At 38.3% G+C, this 18,582-nt stretch overlaps 1 protein-coding gene across 2 annotated transcripts in view; it reads right to left on the bottom strand.

Moving 5' to 3' along the window:
• CLIP1 (CAP-GLY domain containing linker protein 1) overlaps positions 1-18,582 on the bottom strand; it is a 58,949-nt gene that overhangs the window by 25,269 nt on the left and 15,098 nt on the right. The window contains exons 4-13 of one of the 2 annotated variants that reach the window (XM_009880292.1): positions 17,801-18,017; positions 14,431-14,628; positions 13,869-13,972; positions 11,629-11,689; positions 10,450-10,482; positions 6,193-6,297; positions 3,732-4,676; positions 2,302-2,418; positions 1,239-1,296; positions 915-998 (exon numbers count right to left, since the gene is read on the bottom strand). In XM_009880292.1, coding sequence (XP_009878594.1) covers positions 915-998; positions 1,239-1,296; positions 2,302-2,418; positions 3,732-4,676; positions 6,193-6,297; positions 10,450-10,482; positions 11,629-11,689; positions 13,869-13,972; positions 14,431-14,628; positions 17,801-18,017 — 1,922 coding nt within the window. The remainder of the gene's footprint in view (positions 1-914; positions 999-1,238; positions 1,297-2,301; positions 2,419-3,731; positions 4,677-6,192; positions 6,298-10,449; positions 10,483-11,628; positions 11,690-13,868; positions 13,973-14,430; positions 14,629-17,800; positions 18,018-18,582) is intronic. The other variant, XM_009880293.1, reaches the window with a different exon arrangement.

The following is an 18,582-nucleotide window of genomic DNA, read 5'->3' on the forward strand; positions in this document are numbered from 1 at the left end:
ACCCCTTTAAAATGAAAAATTACAATTGTTTGATTTTGGAACTGTTAACTGTAGCAGAAGGTGGAGAACTCTTCACAAATAGTAAAAAAGCAACTAGTCAAGAAATCCTTCTTGCAGAAGTGATACACTTAACTTCAGGCCATGAGAAGCTGATACGAGTTCTACCCATATCAGAGGGTAATCGAGCAGTATAGTAAGAGAGGTATGCACATCTTGCAGGCGAGACAACTCAGCAGCAGAAGACGAACAATGCAAGCAACATAAAGCTACAGTGAAAAAATGACTCAGCCCAGGCCAGACACTGCCACCAAGGGCAAGAGCAGCCCTTGGGATGGCTTCTACAGCCCCAACGATGCCTTGAAAGGCTTGCTTACAGGGTACATAATGAGTCTTAATTTCTTTCTACGTTGGTTTTAAATTGAGATGTACAATTAGAAAGATACAGCAAGGGTCCCTCCTATGAGATGGGAAGAAGCAGACAACCAGACTAACGGAGAGTCTTTTTGATGTCCTTAAAAAGAAAATACTACTTAGGGACAAGGCTTCCATGAACTACCTCCCTTACATTTGTAACGCTTCAGTCTGGTCCCCAAGCCTTTGTTTGCTATCTCACCATTACCACAGCATGATTTCGTTGCAATGTCAAGCAAGATTTTAGCTATTGATTTGGAATACACTCAACCAGAAAATCTTCTGCCTTACGGCGCTATTTCCTTAACACCATGGTCACCTTCCTGTGTCACTATACACAGTGCCACAAAAGCCATTTTCTGCCTAGAGAAGGTGGCTTTCTTTTGAAGCCATATGCGTTTGTGAAAGCACTACGTACTACGATGTGGCGAGCTGAGCAGGAGGCATATGAAAGCACAAAGCTGATGCATGTTTCAAAACATTCCATTTTATTACTTCCTTACCAGTCAAACTAGACTTCAGCTGTTCCAGTTCTGAAGACATGAGTGCAAACTGCTCTTCTTTTTGGTTTAGTTTTTTTATTGTTTCTATGCAAGTAAAATTTTGAAAACAAAGTTAGTAACTACTTAGATGCAGATAATTCCACCTACTTGCAAGGTATATTACTCTTAAGAAGACAAGCTGCAAGTAATCCTGTCCTTTCCACAGCTGCCAAAACTGTCGTACCACCAGATGTAAATTTGAAAGCACATGGAAGAAAAACCCTTTATTTTGCATTTATTTTCTGCAGCTTTTTAGTTCTTTGTTTAGTTTAGCAGTAGACATACCTTGCATAGTTTGTTGAACGTTTTCTGCTTCATCAGCTGCACTAGTAAACTTTTCTTTCTGAAAAATGGATGAAAACCTGAGGTAAGGTTTGGTAACAGCAGTAGAATTCAACCACTGAATTTATATTAGGTATTTTTCAAGTACAAAATAGAACAGTCGTCACTCCTATCATAAATAGATCTGAAGTTTTTGAATTACAGTTTAGCATAGATATATTCAGCAACATAAAGCAAGATTTTCCTTTGCCTTGGATGCAAGCAAGTCCCTAAACATAATCCAAAATAACTTCTCCGTCAGGTAGCACAGCAACAGAACTGCAGCCACAGAGTCCAGCGCAGGAGACGGGATTTCTGGCTCTCACTGCAAGCAGCTATGCATGCTGCTCATAGGCTGCGTAGTGCACACCTGCAACCCTGTGATCAATCTCATACCAATTTTTTTTCCAGCTTTACCAGCAGGAGTTGATGCTAGACTGGGAAGAAAAGGGAGGATACTGAGCAATATATAAGAAACAAGACTCTCTTCCACCAACTTCAAATATTTACTATGGCCATGGAAAGATTTTACGACAGGGACAGTAAACCCTAAAAGTATGTCTTTTTATTAATCACTCTGGTGTAGTTTCTCAAGAAAATCCAACCCATCTACAGAATACTTGCAAATTTAATTAAATTTGCAAAATAAGAAATCAGATGAAAAATGTCTTCAGAAACCATTTGTATAGCAAGCATTAATTTGTACAACCGTTATAATATAGGGCCACGTGTTCCCTCTAATGAGTAGTCTAAATTTAAACTACATGCTGCTTTTTATTTGGTTTAATATTTTAAATGAAATCCATAAACAGCTGAGTTCTACTTAGACATAACACCAAGACAGAACGCCAGTGAAATGTTCTTTTTATTCTGAGACAGATCCTACTGGTCATGAACCCTTGCCTTCTTTTCATGAGTAAAATAGCTTTGAAAGACTTTGCTCAGAGCTGATCCAGATTTCAGTTACAGTCTCACCATGAAAACCAAAATCCAAAGGATAAAGTCAAAATTTTTGGGTATTACTCACCAAAACTTGAAGTTCCTTTTCCAAAGAATCTTTAACTTGATTTACTGCACTCAAGTTTTTCTCAAGGTCAAGAAGCTTTTGCTCTTTGCCCTGCAGTTCTTTGGCCAGATTACTAGCCTAACAAGGATGATGAAATGGAGTAAAATAAAATTACAAACATGAATGAAAAATTAGGAAAATTAAAAATTGAGTCTGAAAGAAATAACTGTAATATTAAAATCACTGTAAGATGAAAAAAAAACAACTGAAGAAAAATATGTGATGTGTTAACTGAGTGAAGCTGATTTGCACTGATGACTACATACATCACAGTACTAATTGCACCTTGGAATATATTTGAAGTCATTAAAATTTAGTTCTCTTGGAATTAATGGTAAAAACATTATTTAATAGCAGACATTTTTGAGTACATTCAAAATTTCAAAACAAAGTTACAGCATCAGTTGAATCCATCGTCTTTGTTCGTTATTGTCCGATTTTTTTAACTGATCAATTTAGCATTTATGCTTCAACTGATGATTCAGACCAATACACATATGGAGATGTAATTTTTCAAAAGTCTACCACACCCAGGGGTAGTGCAGAAACCCAGTGTGACCTCAAAAAATAGAGTCAAAGGTCCATAGCGATCTAGCATCTTGGCACCATCTGTGAAGGGTTATGAAAGCCATTTCCAGTTACTTCCCCATGACACTCACAATTAGAGCTCTAACTTGTCAAGTCATGGATATATTGGGGATGTGGGGGGAACCCCTAAAATGAAATGGTATCTTAGCACTTTTATTCCTAGCTGCAGTGGTGGGACAACTTTCAAGTGCTGAATGCCACGCTATCAACTTTAAAGAGACATTTCATCCAAACCCAAGAAAAATCTTGGTAAGAAGTATCACGTTGCAGTTTGTGCTTCAAAAGTGCCGTGAAACAGCACCCAACAACATCACTGCATACCCCTGTCTTAAAGAAAAGTTCCACCTGGCTCTTTATTGCTTTCTTTTGTTTTTAATAGCCTCTTCCATCACCTTGTTTGATGAGAGGCAAAGCAGTGAAGGTACAGAGGAAACATTTCCACACTGAGCCCCAAGTCACTTTATCTGAACACCTCTATCACCAAAGGTTAAAAACTTAAGATGTGTGGATTCTTCTCCCAGCTTTTCCATAACACGAAGCCTTCGGCAGAGGCATGCCGAAGCCTGCAGCAAGAAAGTACAGAAAGAATTTTTTTCTTTTGCTTAGTGGTACGGACCGAGCACTAGAAACCTGTTGGGACATGACCCAGTTAACACTTTCTCTAAACCTCCTCAGATGGTACTAAGATATACATTCAATAAAACCATTTTTTTTCCTGTGATGTATTCGCTATAGCAGATTAGAGCAGTACAAATGTAAAATAAAAGCAAAGGAAAAATAAAAGGATGGATGTTGATACAAACCTTGCTATTTCCATCAACCTTTTCAGTCTCTAAATTCTGAATTTGTTTCTCAGCTGCCTCAAGCTGCTTGCTAAGGTTCTCGATTTCCAATTTACCTTCAGAATTGGCTTTCTGAAGTGCAGCAAGGTCCAAAAGCTTTTCTTCAGCAGCTTTGATCTGTGGTGTAAGACTATCAATAACTTTGGTTTGTTCATTGTACTTGGCTTGCAGTACCTCTAGCTCCTTTACCTTTATTTCAGCTTCCTGTAATTTGTTTAAAGTGTCTTCCATTTCTACTAGATGCTGATCTTCCACACTTTCCAGTTTGGTCTTCAGGCTTTCCAGGTGTTGCTCTTTCTCCTCTGTGACTGCCAACAGTTTTGCTTTCAGTGATTCAATCTCTTTTAAATGATGAGCTTTTTCATTTTCATGCTTCAGTTTTAAGTTTGACATTTCAGTTTCATAGTCTAATTTAATCTTCTCAATCTGAGTCTTTAACTCTGCAAATTCTGCTGTCTGAGCCCCTACACCTTTGCTGAAAGAAACTTTTAGTTCTTCCATTGCCTGCTGATGGGAGGCAATTGCAGATTCCAGCTTCGATTTCCAGAGCTCGATTACATCTGAATTCTCCTTGTTGGCATGATCAAGCTTAGTTTTCAAGGACTCATTTTCTTTTGCCATTCTCTCATTTGAAGCTGAAAGCGATTTGATCTCTTTCTGCAATGCTTCTTCACTAATACCAAACTTCTCTTTCAGTGAATTCATCTCATTCTGATGTTCTTTGCTAACTGCTGCCATTCTTTCTTGCAAAGAACTTATTTCTTGTAATAACGAAAGAGAAGTATCCACATCATCAATATGTTTACTAGACTCTAATCTCCCTCGAAGCTCAGCTACTTCCTTCACCCGCAATGCTAGATCTCTTTCTAGTTCCATGATGCGAGATTTTTCTGATACCGTGGCCACCTATGATTAACAGCAGTTTAAGAAAAGAAGAAAGAATTATAAAAGATATGTTTAATACAAAGACACTGAGGCCTCACTGAAAAGAAACCACCGAAAATGTTGCAAACTAATATCGTTAGTGTATTCTTACCAGGATTTTGGATTAGAATACCTGTGAGTTTCTTTGTCTTCCTATTTCTATGGAAATTCTAAAGAAACCTTAAGTAAAAGCAAATGCTGCTTTTACATAGAAGGCTGTGAAACGAGACCAACTGTTGTTTCACTGATGTGTGAGTTATTGCTTTAAAAAAGGAAAAATGTCCACATCTTTGCATTATATATGTATTATATTCTCTCTAAAGGTGGAATTTAGTTAAGTTCATTTTTCTGAAGTTATCTAGAAATAACATCTTGCTAAACAACTTACAAACTATGTTTATGTATATTATCAATGCTTAACAAAATGTTTCTCAGAACCATTTTAAAGCCAACTGGAAAAAGACCGGAGAACCCTGCGGTCTTTATTGGTTGAAATAATTGCTTCCAAATTAATCTCATGCCAGCTATGACTGTCAGAGAAAAATACAAATACGTTTTTAGCCTACAAATCCTTTGAAACTCCTTCTATATCCACTTCATTGTTCTCTCTGAAAAAGTGTCCTCACGTTATCTGAGCATTTCACCGACTGTTGAAGCAGGTTGTGGTGTGGAAAAGCATACAAAGCTACCTCAATTATTTCTCATTAGGAAGCCATGTTTCAACCTCCTTATTATACCAACATCCTGAAAATGATATTACTTACCTGCGACTGCTCTTTAAAAGTACTTGCTATAGAGTACATTCTTGGTTTTACAATGTTCATCCTACCTCAACTTCAAGAAAAGCTACACGTGTGAGCATGAAAATATAGATATCTCTCCTTCTCTCCTTAAGAATTGACATCTGCTGAACGTGGGACAAAGCATGTCCAGTAATATCTTAACAGGCAATGCTATTACTAATGCTACTGGGATATCCATGAAAAGACTATGTCATGGGTGGGGAAAAAAAGAACTAAAACGCCACTGTTAATCACAATTTAGCAAAGCAAGTAGCACAACAACTATTTAAGACCTCAGAAACCAAGCCCCAAATACTAAGTTTGTGTTCAAAGCGCTGGCATAGTCAATCTTACTTTTTTTTGCGTTTAATGAACTTTGCTACTTCTAAAATGAACCACTGAACATTCCTTTATGTCAATTCACGGTCCCATTTGCTATTTTTTAATTGGATTCAAGTGTTAATTTTGCAGTTTTAAGACATCTTACCTGAATCCTTCTGAAGAAATGAGTATACGTATACAGGCATACACACACACAACACTGAAGCTCAAAATTAATGCTAATTTTTAAAGTGTTCCAGCTATAGCTATAGCAAGTACTGATCATGGCCGGAGCAAGGATCTGTTTCAGCATGTGTTACATCCAGCAGACTGTGTCATCAGAAATCTTCCACAACACAAATCAGTCTTGTTATTTAAATAGCGAAAACCATTACCCTAGTGTCTTCTAACTCCCTCTGGAGTTTGTCAGCTTTGGTCTTTTCAAAGAGCAGGCTCTGTTCAAGCTCCTTAATGCGGGCATGCTCCAGTTTGGTCTGCGTCTGTTAGTAAAAAGGGAAAGGAAGAGAACACAACGGTGCCACCATCACATGCCAGCACAAGAGGAGGGAGCCACATGCAGGCCGTGCTGCCAGAATCTTCTACCAATGATGAGCAGAGAAGATGCGGTGGATAAAATGAACAGGGAAACGCTATGGATGAGAAAGATGGACTGAAAAGTGTAAATGGACTGATGTGTAAAAAACATTAAAAAATGTAAAAAAAAAAGCACAAACAAAGAAATATGAACAAAAAGTTTCATGCAGCCGAGTAGAAGTTATTTATCAGTACATGAAGTTTTCAGCACAAATTAGAATAGTTATGTAAAAAATATATATGTGCATATATATCTATACCTGTTCTAATAGGATGATAGGTCCCTTTCCTTGTCATCCCGCTAACTTTTTTCTTTAATGTATTGGGCTTATTTTATAACTGATTTAGTGATTAACCAGGAGACAAAAATTCACCACTGAAGCTCATGTGACAAATCAAAACTTTTTACCTTTTTTTTTTTTTAATAGTAGCTGTATCTCAAGTCTCAGCCATAAAAATCCTTTTGGCCAAGACCTGAGAACATTAAGGTTAATTTGTCACTATGGCATGAATTATTCCAATAGAAATAGAAAGAGAATAGTTGCCTATAACTTCAGAACCCTCCTAGTTTTCTCCCTCTTCCTTTTTCAGGAAGGAAGAAAGCAACAAGAAAGATTCTCCAAAACCAGGTAAAAAAGCGAATCAGTCTGCTCTATAGTTACTGAAGTCTAAATATATTGCACAAGATGTGGAAGTAAGGAAAAAAAAAAGTAAGATCTTTGTAATTCTAATAGGTTCCTAAAGAGAAGCAGGAAGCAGATGAAACTAAGTGAGCAGGTACCTCCTGCCTTTTGCTTACGAAGACGTAGAAGTTTTAGCAAGAACACAGAATATTGGATATTCTGGCTTGACACCCAGGTACTCCCAGAGGCCAGCAAGAGAGCGTGAAGTTTGAGAGATGCAGGTGAAGTCCAGCAGCTAGTTCAAATGTGACCTGTACCTCTGAAGTGGGGAAAGGAGAGGGGGTGTGTGTGTGTAGAATAAAGAAAAAAGAAATATAAAGAGGTAAGAACTAGGTGCCATACTTATTTCTGAAGTGCCGAGATTCAAGTATTGTGTCAACCTTAACAGGTCGCTGTTAGTTTACATTTAGTAAACAATGCAAATTAAAAGAAGTATGAAAGTCTATTGTTGCTTCACAGTGTCTTCCAAAAAGAGCAGCTTTCCAGGGCTTGCCCGCATTGAGAGTAAGGTGGATATCCAGAAGAAGACTGAATGAAGTTGAAGATGAGCTTACTAACCAAAGAAGTTGCATCCACCAGTCTTGATGAAAGGTCTCCACACTGCTTAACTGCCGCAGTTAATTTACTGGGGAAAAAAGTAACACAGTGACCTCCAAACCCTACGAACTACTGCTAAGAGAAGAGAGTCCTGCAACCTGAACAGCTCCCCACTGAACACCAGATTGAAAGAATCCAAAAAGGCAGGAAGACGCGTGAATAATTCCAAAGCCACGCTGCTGCCAAAGCGTGCGCACAGCTGGCAGGACACTGCTGCTTCTCTGATCTTTGTAACATGATATTTAAAAATCCCTACAGAACTGTGTTATTTATAGAGTGACAAGCTGATTAGTACTGCTTCCAAACCAGCCGCAGCAGTTAAAGATCTTATGTAGCCTCTGCAGAGCAAGTGGGATGGGGATGAGCCTCTTGTTTTGCTTCAGGCCTGTTCTCCTCCAAACACAGTATTCCTTCTGACAGCATCAAGTTATCTTCTTTCCCCAAAGCACGCAGACATCTGGTGGTTTAATTTTTTAAACATTTTTCCAGCTGAAAACAGTTGGCTGTTTTACTATGTAGTTACCAAGTCCAAAATACTAAAATCCACAAAAACTGAAAGTTGCTTCTTAGATTTGTCTCGGTTTTGAAATTCCATAGCACATTTGTTTCTTTATCAATGGAAGATCTTCAGTGCATATGGGGGGAAAAAAAGCCCCCACGAGAACATGGATTACTGTTTCTGCCTCCCACAGCCTTTGCAAATGGAACTAAGTATTGTAAGGGAACTAACAATATTTTGTAAATGGCTCTAATCCAGCCCCTTCTCTGAAACAGGTTACTATTAGTTCTGATCCACAATAAAATTCGAAGTCCAAAGTAATCTATTTTTAAAAATTGAGTAGTCATACCTTCCTTGCTCCAGTTCACCAAAGGGATCTATTAAAAAACCAAGAAACCCCAAACCTGACAGTTGCAGAATTCTCCTTGCACCACTTTGCAAAATATGCTCTCTCAGGTTTTTCTATGCTACATAAAACCCCAAATACTTTGATCATTAATTTCATAGACATTGCTTTACTACTGCAAAGATCAGCTATACCATCACTGATTCCTGTTTTTTTATTTTAAGCCTGTCTCATATATTATAAAGGGAAGTAAATTAAAATCCTACCAAAATGAAATAAAAGATCAAAAAACCCCAAAACTCCAGAGGTCTTTGCCAGACACCTTTTTCCCCCCACTTAGGGGATGAAGCATTATCCTTCAAACACGTCTGATTTCCAAGGGACAGACCCCAGTTTCCCCGAGGTAAAAATCACCGCAAATTTTTTGAATCACTCAGATTTCACTCCTGATCATCTGGAGGGAAATGTCATTTTTGAGGAAACCCAGAGCACAGCTAACTGAGAAAAGCAGAGTACTATTAAAAGGAAGAAAATAATTTGACTGTAAACCATAACTTGGATGGAAAAGAAAAACAGAAAAGAAAAACCAAACAAACAACAAAGGAAGCATCTTCACCTTCTCCAAATCTTCACAGTTAGATTAAGAGTGATAGGGAAATGGGACGAGCCTTACTCTGCCTTGAACCTTAAAAGAATTCCACTCAAATAAACTTCAGAGACCAGTCATCAGCTATTTTCAGCATTTGTGTATTCTATCTACTCTTTCACTTCAAAATAAACCTTACTGTTAAGTTCTCCATCCATAGGTCAAACTGTAAAATTGTGCTGAAGCCATAAATGCTGATAATCAGTTCTAGAATAGGGGCAAGATGACCTTCAGTCCCTTTGTGCTGGGATAACAATCACAGAACACGACTGAGATTATGAAGCATTAGCCTAGAAACTAAGTGATCACCCACTTCTCTCCTTTAGAGAGTGAAGATGTCCATTTTAACGGGAAAATTAGAATAGGGGAATCAGGAGTAAAGATAGGATTAAACAAGGAGTGCACAAAACAAGAGAAAGAAAGGGCACATGCAGATTTACTTCTAACACACCGTGAGCCTGATTGGAAGAATAGAGGAGACCCAGATCGCTGAAGTAGCTTCGCAAAAGGAACACCTAAGAATGCACAGCAGGAAACCAGTTTTAGTCTTAAGAACTTCCTATCTCGGCGGGGGATGCAGCAGAGGAGGCAGCCTGGGGTAAATTTTCCTGAGTCCAATCAAAGAGAGGGCTTTTATATTCCACTGTTCTGAGCTATGGACGCAAGAGGGCTGCTTAAATGTCTTGTTAGGCAATTTCTGTTATCGGTAACATATATTTTTCCTACATAATTCAAAGAGAAGCTACGTGAAGAGAAGCTTTGCACACTGATTTGTCAGATGGTTTTAATCATCTCTCCCCTTAGCATTTCATGCCCAAAAAAGAGAATCAAATACGGGGAGATGGGGAACATACCGATTTTTTTCCTCAGAAGAATTTATCTGCTAATTGCATACTGCATCTATTGAACAGCAGTAGGAGCTCATAGGAAAGCATGCAGGATTTTGTGAAGAAAGCAACTAAAATCCTACATTTAAATGAAAGATGTTTCAAGATCCTGGACAGCAATTTTCTACGAGCTCCTGTACTCTTCAATTAGTTGCAAAGCTTTTGACCCTAAAGAATTCTAATGACACATTTGCCCTCTCTTCAGTTAATGGGGATTACAACGTTTAGTCATTACACACATTCTTCGATAAATGTTGTAATTGCTCTGAAAGCAACATGCACACAAATACTAGAGTCAATGTTTCAATAACAGATTATGCAGTTAGTGAATAAGTATAAGCGCTTTCTGCACACAATCTGTTAACATGGGATGTCTCTGCACATTTAAGTGCCCTCTTACATTTTCTGGGTCTTCCGAAATCTGCCTCTTTCGCTATCAGTAAAATTAAAAAAAACAAACAAACAAAAATATTTCACCTGCAGACTTTGCGCTATCATTCCAACACAAACAACAGGATACATTTCATTATCTTGAATTCAGTTTAAACTCGAAGTGACACAGCTAGGCAAACCAGATTCTTTAAGATGGTTTGCCACAACTATCAACTGATTGAACAAAAAAATAAAAAATTAAAACTTTCCATGGACTAAACAATAAGGGGAGCATTCTATGAAGAGTATAGATAAGTATCTTAAAATGAATGGAAGACTAAAATAAAAGAAATGTTATATGAAATGAATAATTTCCATAATCAGAAATCGTTCACAGGAACACAAGTTAATTAAGTTTGTACTTCATGCTGAGCAAGAAGTTCTAACATTTTTCTGATTAGACAACAACAGAGTAGAACAACTAAACAGTATGTTGGTTTTTAATTTGAAATTTGGAATAAAAATTAGCAGCATTCAAATATCTGAGAATAATCCTTCATTAAATGTTTTCTATTCTGATTGTGTAATAAGATACTCTGGTTTAGCCCAATGTTATAGTTATACAAACAGTAAAATGATAAAAATTGCACACAGTAATTGCTGTTTAGATTTTGTGTGCAATAACTCTCAGGACAAAACATTCTTTGTTAATCAATCTTCCCTCAGGAAAACACAGGGATTATTCAAAAAATTGATTGAAGACAAAGAGGAGTAGTCTTCAGCATTAATTTTCAAATGCATAAATATTAACTTGCAATTTCATATCTTCAAAATGATTTATTGTTGGTGTTACTTTTAGCAATTTCAGAAACATTACTAAGATATAATACAAAATAATGTAAAATATAAAAAGGTAGAGTTTTCTATGAATTAATTTAATTACTCTAAACAACTACAGCCTTTCCACTGTACGACCCGTGCTCAAGGGTGTAACTGAATTGAGGGTGCAGTCCTGTTGTTTCAGGACGGTCAGCTTACTCAAGGACTGCAGAACTGGGAATCACTTTCACGTGCTTTGCATATGCTTGGAGCAATATTGCATCTATTAATCATTCCTGCCTTTCTCTCCTAGAGAACAGTACACTCAATCCGAACCGACTGCATTTCTGTGCAATATATCTTTTTTGCAAAGCTGGAGATATTTTACCTCTAGGTCTCCTTTGGTAATGGATTCTTCTTCCACACGGAACTGAAGGTCTTCAACTTTCCTGTGGGGACAATTCATTAAAATTCAGCTAAAACTGAAAGAAAATTCTTTTAAGCTCACTTTTCAGTGGAAGTCAGAACTACAGTGACATCATTCTGATTGTCCCAGCAAACCGCCAGAAACAGCAAGGAGAAATCTCTCACAGGAAGCATCAGAGAGAAGGAAAGATGCTGCCTTTAAAATACAACCACTGACAAAGCAAGGCATCGCGCTTCCTGCAGCTCTATAAAGAAAGTATTCTGTTGCATTTTCTGACAAGTTAAAAAGAAAACCTTTAAGTCCTCATTGGTTCTCTCATTCTTTCACCCTTCTGCACGTCCTCAAAAGAGGTGACCTAAATGAATGGTTTGATCTCACATTCTGCGTGTTCTACCATTTACCCAAGCAACAGTCAGGAACTTCGGACACATCCAAGACACCCATGGGCCTTCTAGAAGTGCGTGTGGTCAACTTGCATCAAAACTCTAAACTCTAGCACAGACAAACGTTTTTTAGCTGTCAAGATGAACCGAAAGATGCAGAATTGGAACACAAGCTCCATTGCCTTGCCTTGCCCGTATGGGAGTCTCAGAATGAGAAGGCAGAGGCGAGAAGCTGGTGTCTGACTTAAATTTACATTTGTAAAAATGTTATTTCTTCCTTCCCCTGACTCTGGTATACCCCAGTGAACAAGGGCCTACATCTCCTCCTATTCCCCTTGATCCTTTCAACACTGTAAGATGTTGCAAAGGAAGAGACAAGCGTGTCTTCTTTCCTTTGAATTACACACATCGCTGGTGCCCGCAGCTTGGCTGACAGATGTAGAAATCACTGCATCAAAGGGAGTTACAAGTGATGGATGTCTAAAATAAAAGGACAATAAGAACTTATTACTGGAAGTGGGTCTCACCGATGTGCTTTGGGAAACAGAGGATTAAAGATTATTTGACTTCAAATCACTGCTGAGACTGACTTGAATACATATTAAAGAGAACCTTCAAAGTAAATAAGCCTAGAGCGGTTAGGTGGAAGGAGAAATATTGCACTGCTGAAGCCATGGAATGTTTTCCCGGCTGCAGGACGTCACTTCGGTGAATGGGTAGCAGGCGCACAGCGGCACCGCCGCGCTGCCTAGCAACACGCTGAAGGTGAGCTCAAGGCCATGGAGGATTGCGGTAAAACAGACCCCCACTGACCTGGCATTCAGCAAAAGTAGGTCCACAGCCAGGCTACCGGAGATGCTGCAAAGCTGCCTTTTTTTTTTTTTTTTAATTTTAAAACCCACTGCATTATTTCATAGAGAATATACAAATAATTCCAGACCTAACTCTACTGCTTGTTTTGAAAATTGAGTTAGAGAAGGTCCCATAAAAAGGCAGCAGGAAAACTGTAAAGGAATTGCCCAGGGTTTACCATTGCATTTTCTCATCTCTGATTTCTAGTTTTAGGGAAGCCTTTCACAGGCGTTGACATCTGCCTGATTTCACGGGGGCAAACAAGCCTACAGGGCAGACTCACAATGGGTTTCTAAATAGACTCTCCCTTTTCAAAAGCATTCCAAACCCACCAAACCAATCTATCAGCTTATTTCCTCACCTAACCTCGTCCCAACAATTTCCTTTCCTAACCTCGCTTTACCTATTTGGTAATCTCAGTTCCTTCCTCAAATGGTTACAAAAAGCTATTAGAAAAGGCATTAAAATTAATGGCTTTGATGATTTTCCGGTAAAAGTCAGACCCTACCTAGACGCACACGACTACTAGTAATAAATTATTCACAAGAGAACTAAACTGTAAATTCTCAGTCCAGCACTGTCAGGAAATTATATGATCAAAATTTTCATTCTGAAGTGGAAGAGAGTTTCCAGAAGATCAGGCATGATCCCCTAATTTCAAATGAGTAGGAATAAGATCCTTTGTAACAGAAAGCAATAATAAAAAGAATGAGCTGCATGAAATTCAGCTGTAAACAATAGTTACAATTTCTAAACAAGTCCACATTCTTTGGCTTTCCCTCCCCAAGTTTAAGACAGTTTCTGGTTTAGTTTTAATTTTAAGAAATTGCAATATGATTTTATACAATAATTACCCATATCTGCATTATTCAAAATTTGTTTCATATTTCAAAGTCACCAGAGTAGTTGCTTTCAATGCAAAGTTTATTTTTAACAGTTATACTAATAAAGACAGTTTTTGGTTACCTTTTCTCTTCCTCAAGCTGATTGAGAAGCTCCACTTTCTCCCTGTCAGCAGCCTCCACCATAGCTCGTAGCTGGTCCATTTTTGCTTCCATCTCCAGTACATGCTAATTAGCAAGAAGAATAAGAACAAAATCTTGGAATCTTTTTCCCAGTTATGTATCTATACCTCAGTAGTCACATTTGGTAAAGCGATGGGCCAAAGCACAGCAATGTTATCATATTCACAGAATGGTCAGGGTTGGAAGGGACCTCTGGAGATCATCTAGTCCAACCCCCCCGCCAGAGCAGGGTCACCTACAACAGGTTGCAAATAAGCATATAATAAAAGAAAACCATCACTTATTGAGACGTGGAGAGAAGTTCAACCAAAATTAGTTAATGAAATAGATTTGCTATCTCATTAACCCAAAGTTCCCACAAGGAAGATCTCATAGGTATGGAGTACTTTAGGTTTAGAACACCACGTCGTACTTCTAGACCTTTTCAATAAGAAAACACAAGTTTGAAAATTAAGTCAATTGTCTTAAAGCTTCTATGTTAAGAACAGCAACACTGCTCTTACCCGATCATGTCCATCGCGAACAAGTGCTAATTCCTGCTCTATTTCCCCTACGTGACTGGTTGCTTTTGCAACTTCTGCCCTCTCCAGGTCCCTTTCTGCCAGGAGCTGTTCAATGTGTTGCTGCTTCTCCTTCAGTGCCTCCTGCAGAGCTGTGGTACCAGAAATTTTTCTTGCATACCGGGAGGATGTTTCTGTCAACTTCACAAAGTAAATATGTTAAAAATCATTCTGTATCAAGTGAAAAACAGGGATATCTCCAGACTCTACAAACATTGAGTTAGTAAAGCAAATGCTTTCTGTAACCTACAGTACACTCTCCTTTTACATTTAAATTACTTTATTTTTTAGAACGTAACAATGGCAATACATGTGTAGCAAGACTGCTTGGTAGCAGTGAGCAGGTAGTGTGTAGGAGACAGAAGGGTTGAGTCAAAACAAAAGGCTGGCCCCAGTTGAGCGTGTGCTTAGTGAACTCACACAAAGGACAGAAACACTGTTTCTAAGTGCCTTTTGCATTAAAAAAAAAAAAAAAGGCATCCTTTTTGCAAGTTAAAAATATTGTGCCTCTAGTTACCAAGTCATCATCTTGGGTCACCAGCAAAAGTATAATATTTCCAAACGCTCTGCCAAAAGCTTTTGGAACTCCAGCTAGCATTTTGCACCTCCACCATGGGAATAAAACAGAGAGGATCAAAAGCATTTACCTTGACTTAAAAAGCCAGCCTTACAGCTAAAACCTTGCGAGCAACAATTGGTATCTGGTTCAAATATATATGTTTATATCACTCGGAATTAAATTACTTCTGGAAAAAAAATCTGAAAGATTAAATATAGGAGTATAGATAAAAATGAATCAATCTGGAGAACTATAGCTAAAATGAACCTTGGGGTTTTCCTTGACCTTGCATGATTCTCTGCGCCACTGAATGGAACCAGTGTCAGTGAAAATTCAGCATGGCCCTGTCTTCTACTTCCTCAAGAGTTTCTGAGCTAGAAGGGAAAGTAAATAAACTGAAATTATGTAGTAAAAGTGAACCAGAGCTGTGAAAACAGCAAACCGAACCAAAAAAAATCTGATACAGCATATAAAAACTGACTTCATGCTTGACAGCTCCGAAATCTAAGTATTAAATGGGAATGACATCTAAGTTAAAGCCTTACTTAAAACAAAAACCAATAAACAAAGGCTTGCTCTTCTGTTATGTTAACCTTTAGCTCTGTCTAATAGTATTGCCCAAGAATAGGAGCATGTTCCTTCCACGATCCTTTCAGAGATGAAAATGTTGAAGAATAGTTGCCATATACAGCCTGGAATGCTGGCATTGGACATCGTCCCCAACAGAGAGCATAGCACGGACGTATCCTCCTGTCACCGCAAAAACACACTCCCCCTTCTGTTACCATGATTCCTCCACAATCTCTCTAACTTGTCTACTCACAGCCTTGAATGATGCATCTACAATGCATTGCAGATGCTGTATCAAGTGACAAAAGGCACCAGATAGAATAAACCATCTTTCACTTTGATGCTGAGGTTTGTTTCCGACTCTCTCAGTTTCTTGAAGAAAGCTTCTTGCTTTTTAACAACTCTAGCACTTCGAATCAAATTACTTAATTCCTGATTCCAAAAGAAATCCAAAAGATTTCAGAGAAAGATCAACCTCCTTCCGACTTGGCAATAAATACAAATTGCAACAGGCAGCCCTCTTAAATCGTTACATCACCTACTTCGACAGTTGCTTTTCTTACACAGGAAGAAGAAAACAGCAACAGCCCTGAATAATTGATAAGACTATGTAGGAGCCCCGCAATTTCCAGATAAGTTATAATTTTCCTGGAAACTAGAGGAAGACAAGTCTGTTGTGTCAAAAGTGACTTCAGGAAATCCTGTTTCTTCAGCAGCTTAACTTTTAAAGAGCAAGTGTCAGAATTATTTTGACAGTCCTTGTAACTTGGATGGCAACCAAATGCTCACGTTGCCCGAGAAAGACAGTTGGAAGAAAGCTGGAATTTTAATTCCAGAAACAATGGAATACAGAAGGTTTATATTTTACGGCCCAAAACAGGCAGAAGGCCTGGAGCACAACACAGAGGCAAAATAAGCAAATATACCGTAGCATTTACAATGTGTAACTGTACTCTCTTTCTGCTTAGAGCATCACAGCATATAAAAAAAAATGTAGAGGTCCATATTGATGCTTCACCCCCAGCTCACCACGGCTGCCCTGAACCCGAGGCAGCACCACGTTAATGCACCGGTTTCAAACTAGAGGGCACTCTGCAGCTAGAAGCGCAACTTCCAGGACGGATTAAGTAATAAAGTCCAGTGTCTGCGCCAAATAAAAAATCCCTTATGCTTTCTGTGATAAGGTATTAACCCTGTTGCCCTGACCAACTGTTGACCTCTGTTCACTTGTAATCTACTTCAGTTTTGAAGGAGTACAGTAAGTCACCTCTCCTGTTCTGCACCTGCTGGTCAGTGGGACACTATGCCAGCTAACCAGTTCCAGGTCAGTGGGAGTGATCTCTTTCTAATTAGATGTATTTATGTACTTTGGTTTAAAAAAAGGAAAAATCTAGGGTGACTGTGGAAAAACCCAATTATTTCTATGCTTTTAATTGCCTTAAAAGAGAGACTTTTTAAAATTCAGCTTTCCCAGAAGATTTCCGTTTCACTGCTGCAACCCAAGATTAGGACATTTATGTAACAGAGTAACTTTAAAAGAATCCGTAGTAAGTTTATTAGGTGGAATTAGTACTGTTAGAATTCACCTGAGCCACTGTACTTTGCAACATTTAGTCTGTATGAATTCATAGGATTAAAACCAAATCTAAAAGAAAAGAAAGAGGCTTCTTGTCAGCAAAGACTTGACAATTGCTGTATTTCTCAGCTGACTTATCTCTTTAACAGTCAAAGAAAACTTTTTACATTTTAGACAATTTGAAGCTTCCCGCTTATTAACACAAGTTTGATCTATGGAAGCTTTAGTATATGCCGGATCCTCAAACACAAACCCCGTATGACAGAGGTAGTGCTAGGAAAACGAACAATTAAACGGAGATTCCAGTCAGAGAACACTGGTGCCTTTACAGACTGTTGGTACCAAAAGCCCCTTTCTTATTGCAATAACTCAGTTAGCCTGAATTAACTGTGTAAGCTTACATATTCAAATATTCAGCTACTCTTCAGGGCTAGCTAAGATTTCCTTCCTTCATGCATGCTTTGAATGAAAAAGAGAGCACAATTCAATGCATATTACGCTCTCCCCAAGATCCGTGCTATGCTCAATTTGTGCAAGTAGACCACAGGCAAGTGCCGCATGGATTCCTGCTTGGGAACGTAAAGCATGCAACAGAAAAAGAAGCTTACTAGTCCTGTACGGCTTGGCTTGCTGCTTACTGAAGATGCCACAGAACTGAGAGAGCTCAGGGAAGATGCACTTGGGCTCCGTTTCAGGGCTGTGGGAGTCGCAACCACTTTTCGCACAGTTGTCTTTGCTTTCGCTGGTGTGGTCGACGGGAATCCAATCTTCGTAACTTTGTGGACCGGAGCAAATAAACCGTATTTTGGCTGACACTGAAAATACCTTTAAAAAAGCAAAGCAGATAGATGAGTACTAAATTAACTTCGGTCTTTTCAGATACACGGTCTGGCTTCATAAACAGTTCTAATCAATGGTCTAAGAGTATTAAAGGACAGGGTAACAGCTGGTGACAATCTATTCTATATTAGATTGCAATTATTTTTTTTTAACACTATATTTGGAAAGGGGACTTTGAGAGCTGAAACAGCATGATTATATTCTACTGCAAAAATTCAACAGAGCAAACTCTTGAGCTAGAGCTGTTTCCTAAAAATTCCATTCAGATTCAAAATTTAACACGCATAGCTTTAGTCTTCCATACATTCCTCCGAGTTACCAACAACAAATCTGATAGCACAGAGTTAAAAATAAAATTAGACTTTAATTAAATCACGTAGTCTCATATTTTATTACATACATACCTATAGCTGTATGCATATCTGATTATACACAACATATCTTTGGCTATATATAAACAAAAGCAACTCAAAATTTGAAATTGTGATCACCTATGTGAATGTGGCATAATCCTTGTAAAACCTCTTTTTAATGAGTTAAAGGACTGTTC

Source organism: Charadrius vociferus, unplaced genomic scaffold, assembly GCF_000708025.1.
Source record: "Charadrius vociferus isolate BGI_N301 unplaced genomic scaffold, ASM70802v2 scaffold332, whole genome shotgun sequence".
Classification (NCBI taxonomy): Eukaryota; Metazoa; Chordata; class Aves; order Charadriiformes; family Charadriidae; genus Charadrius; species Charadrius vociferus.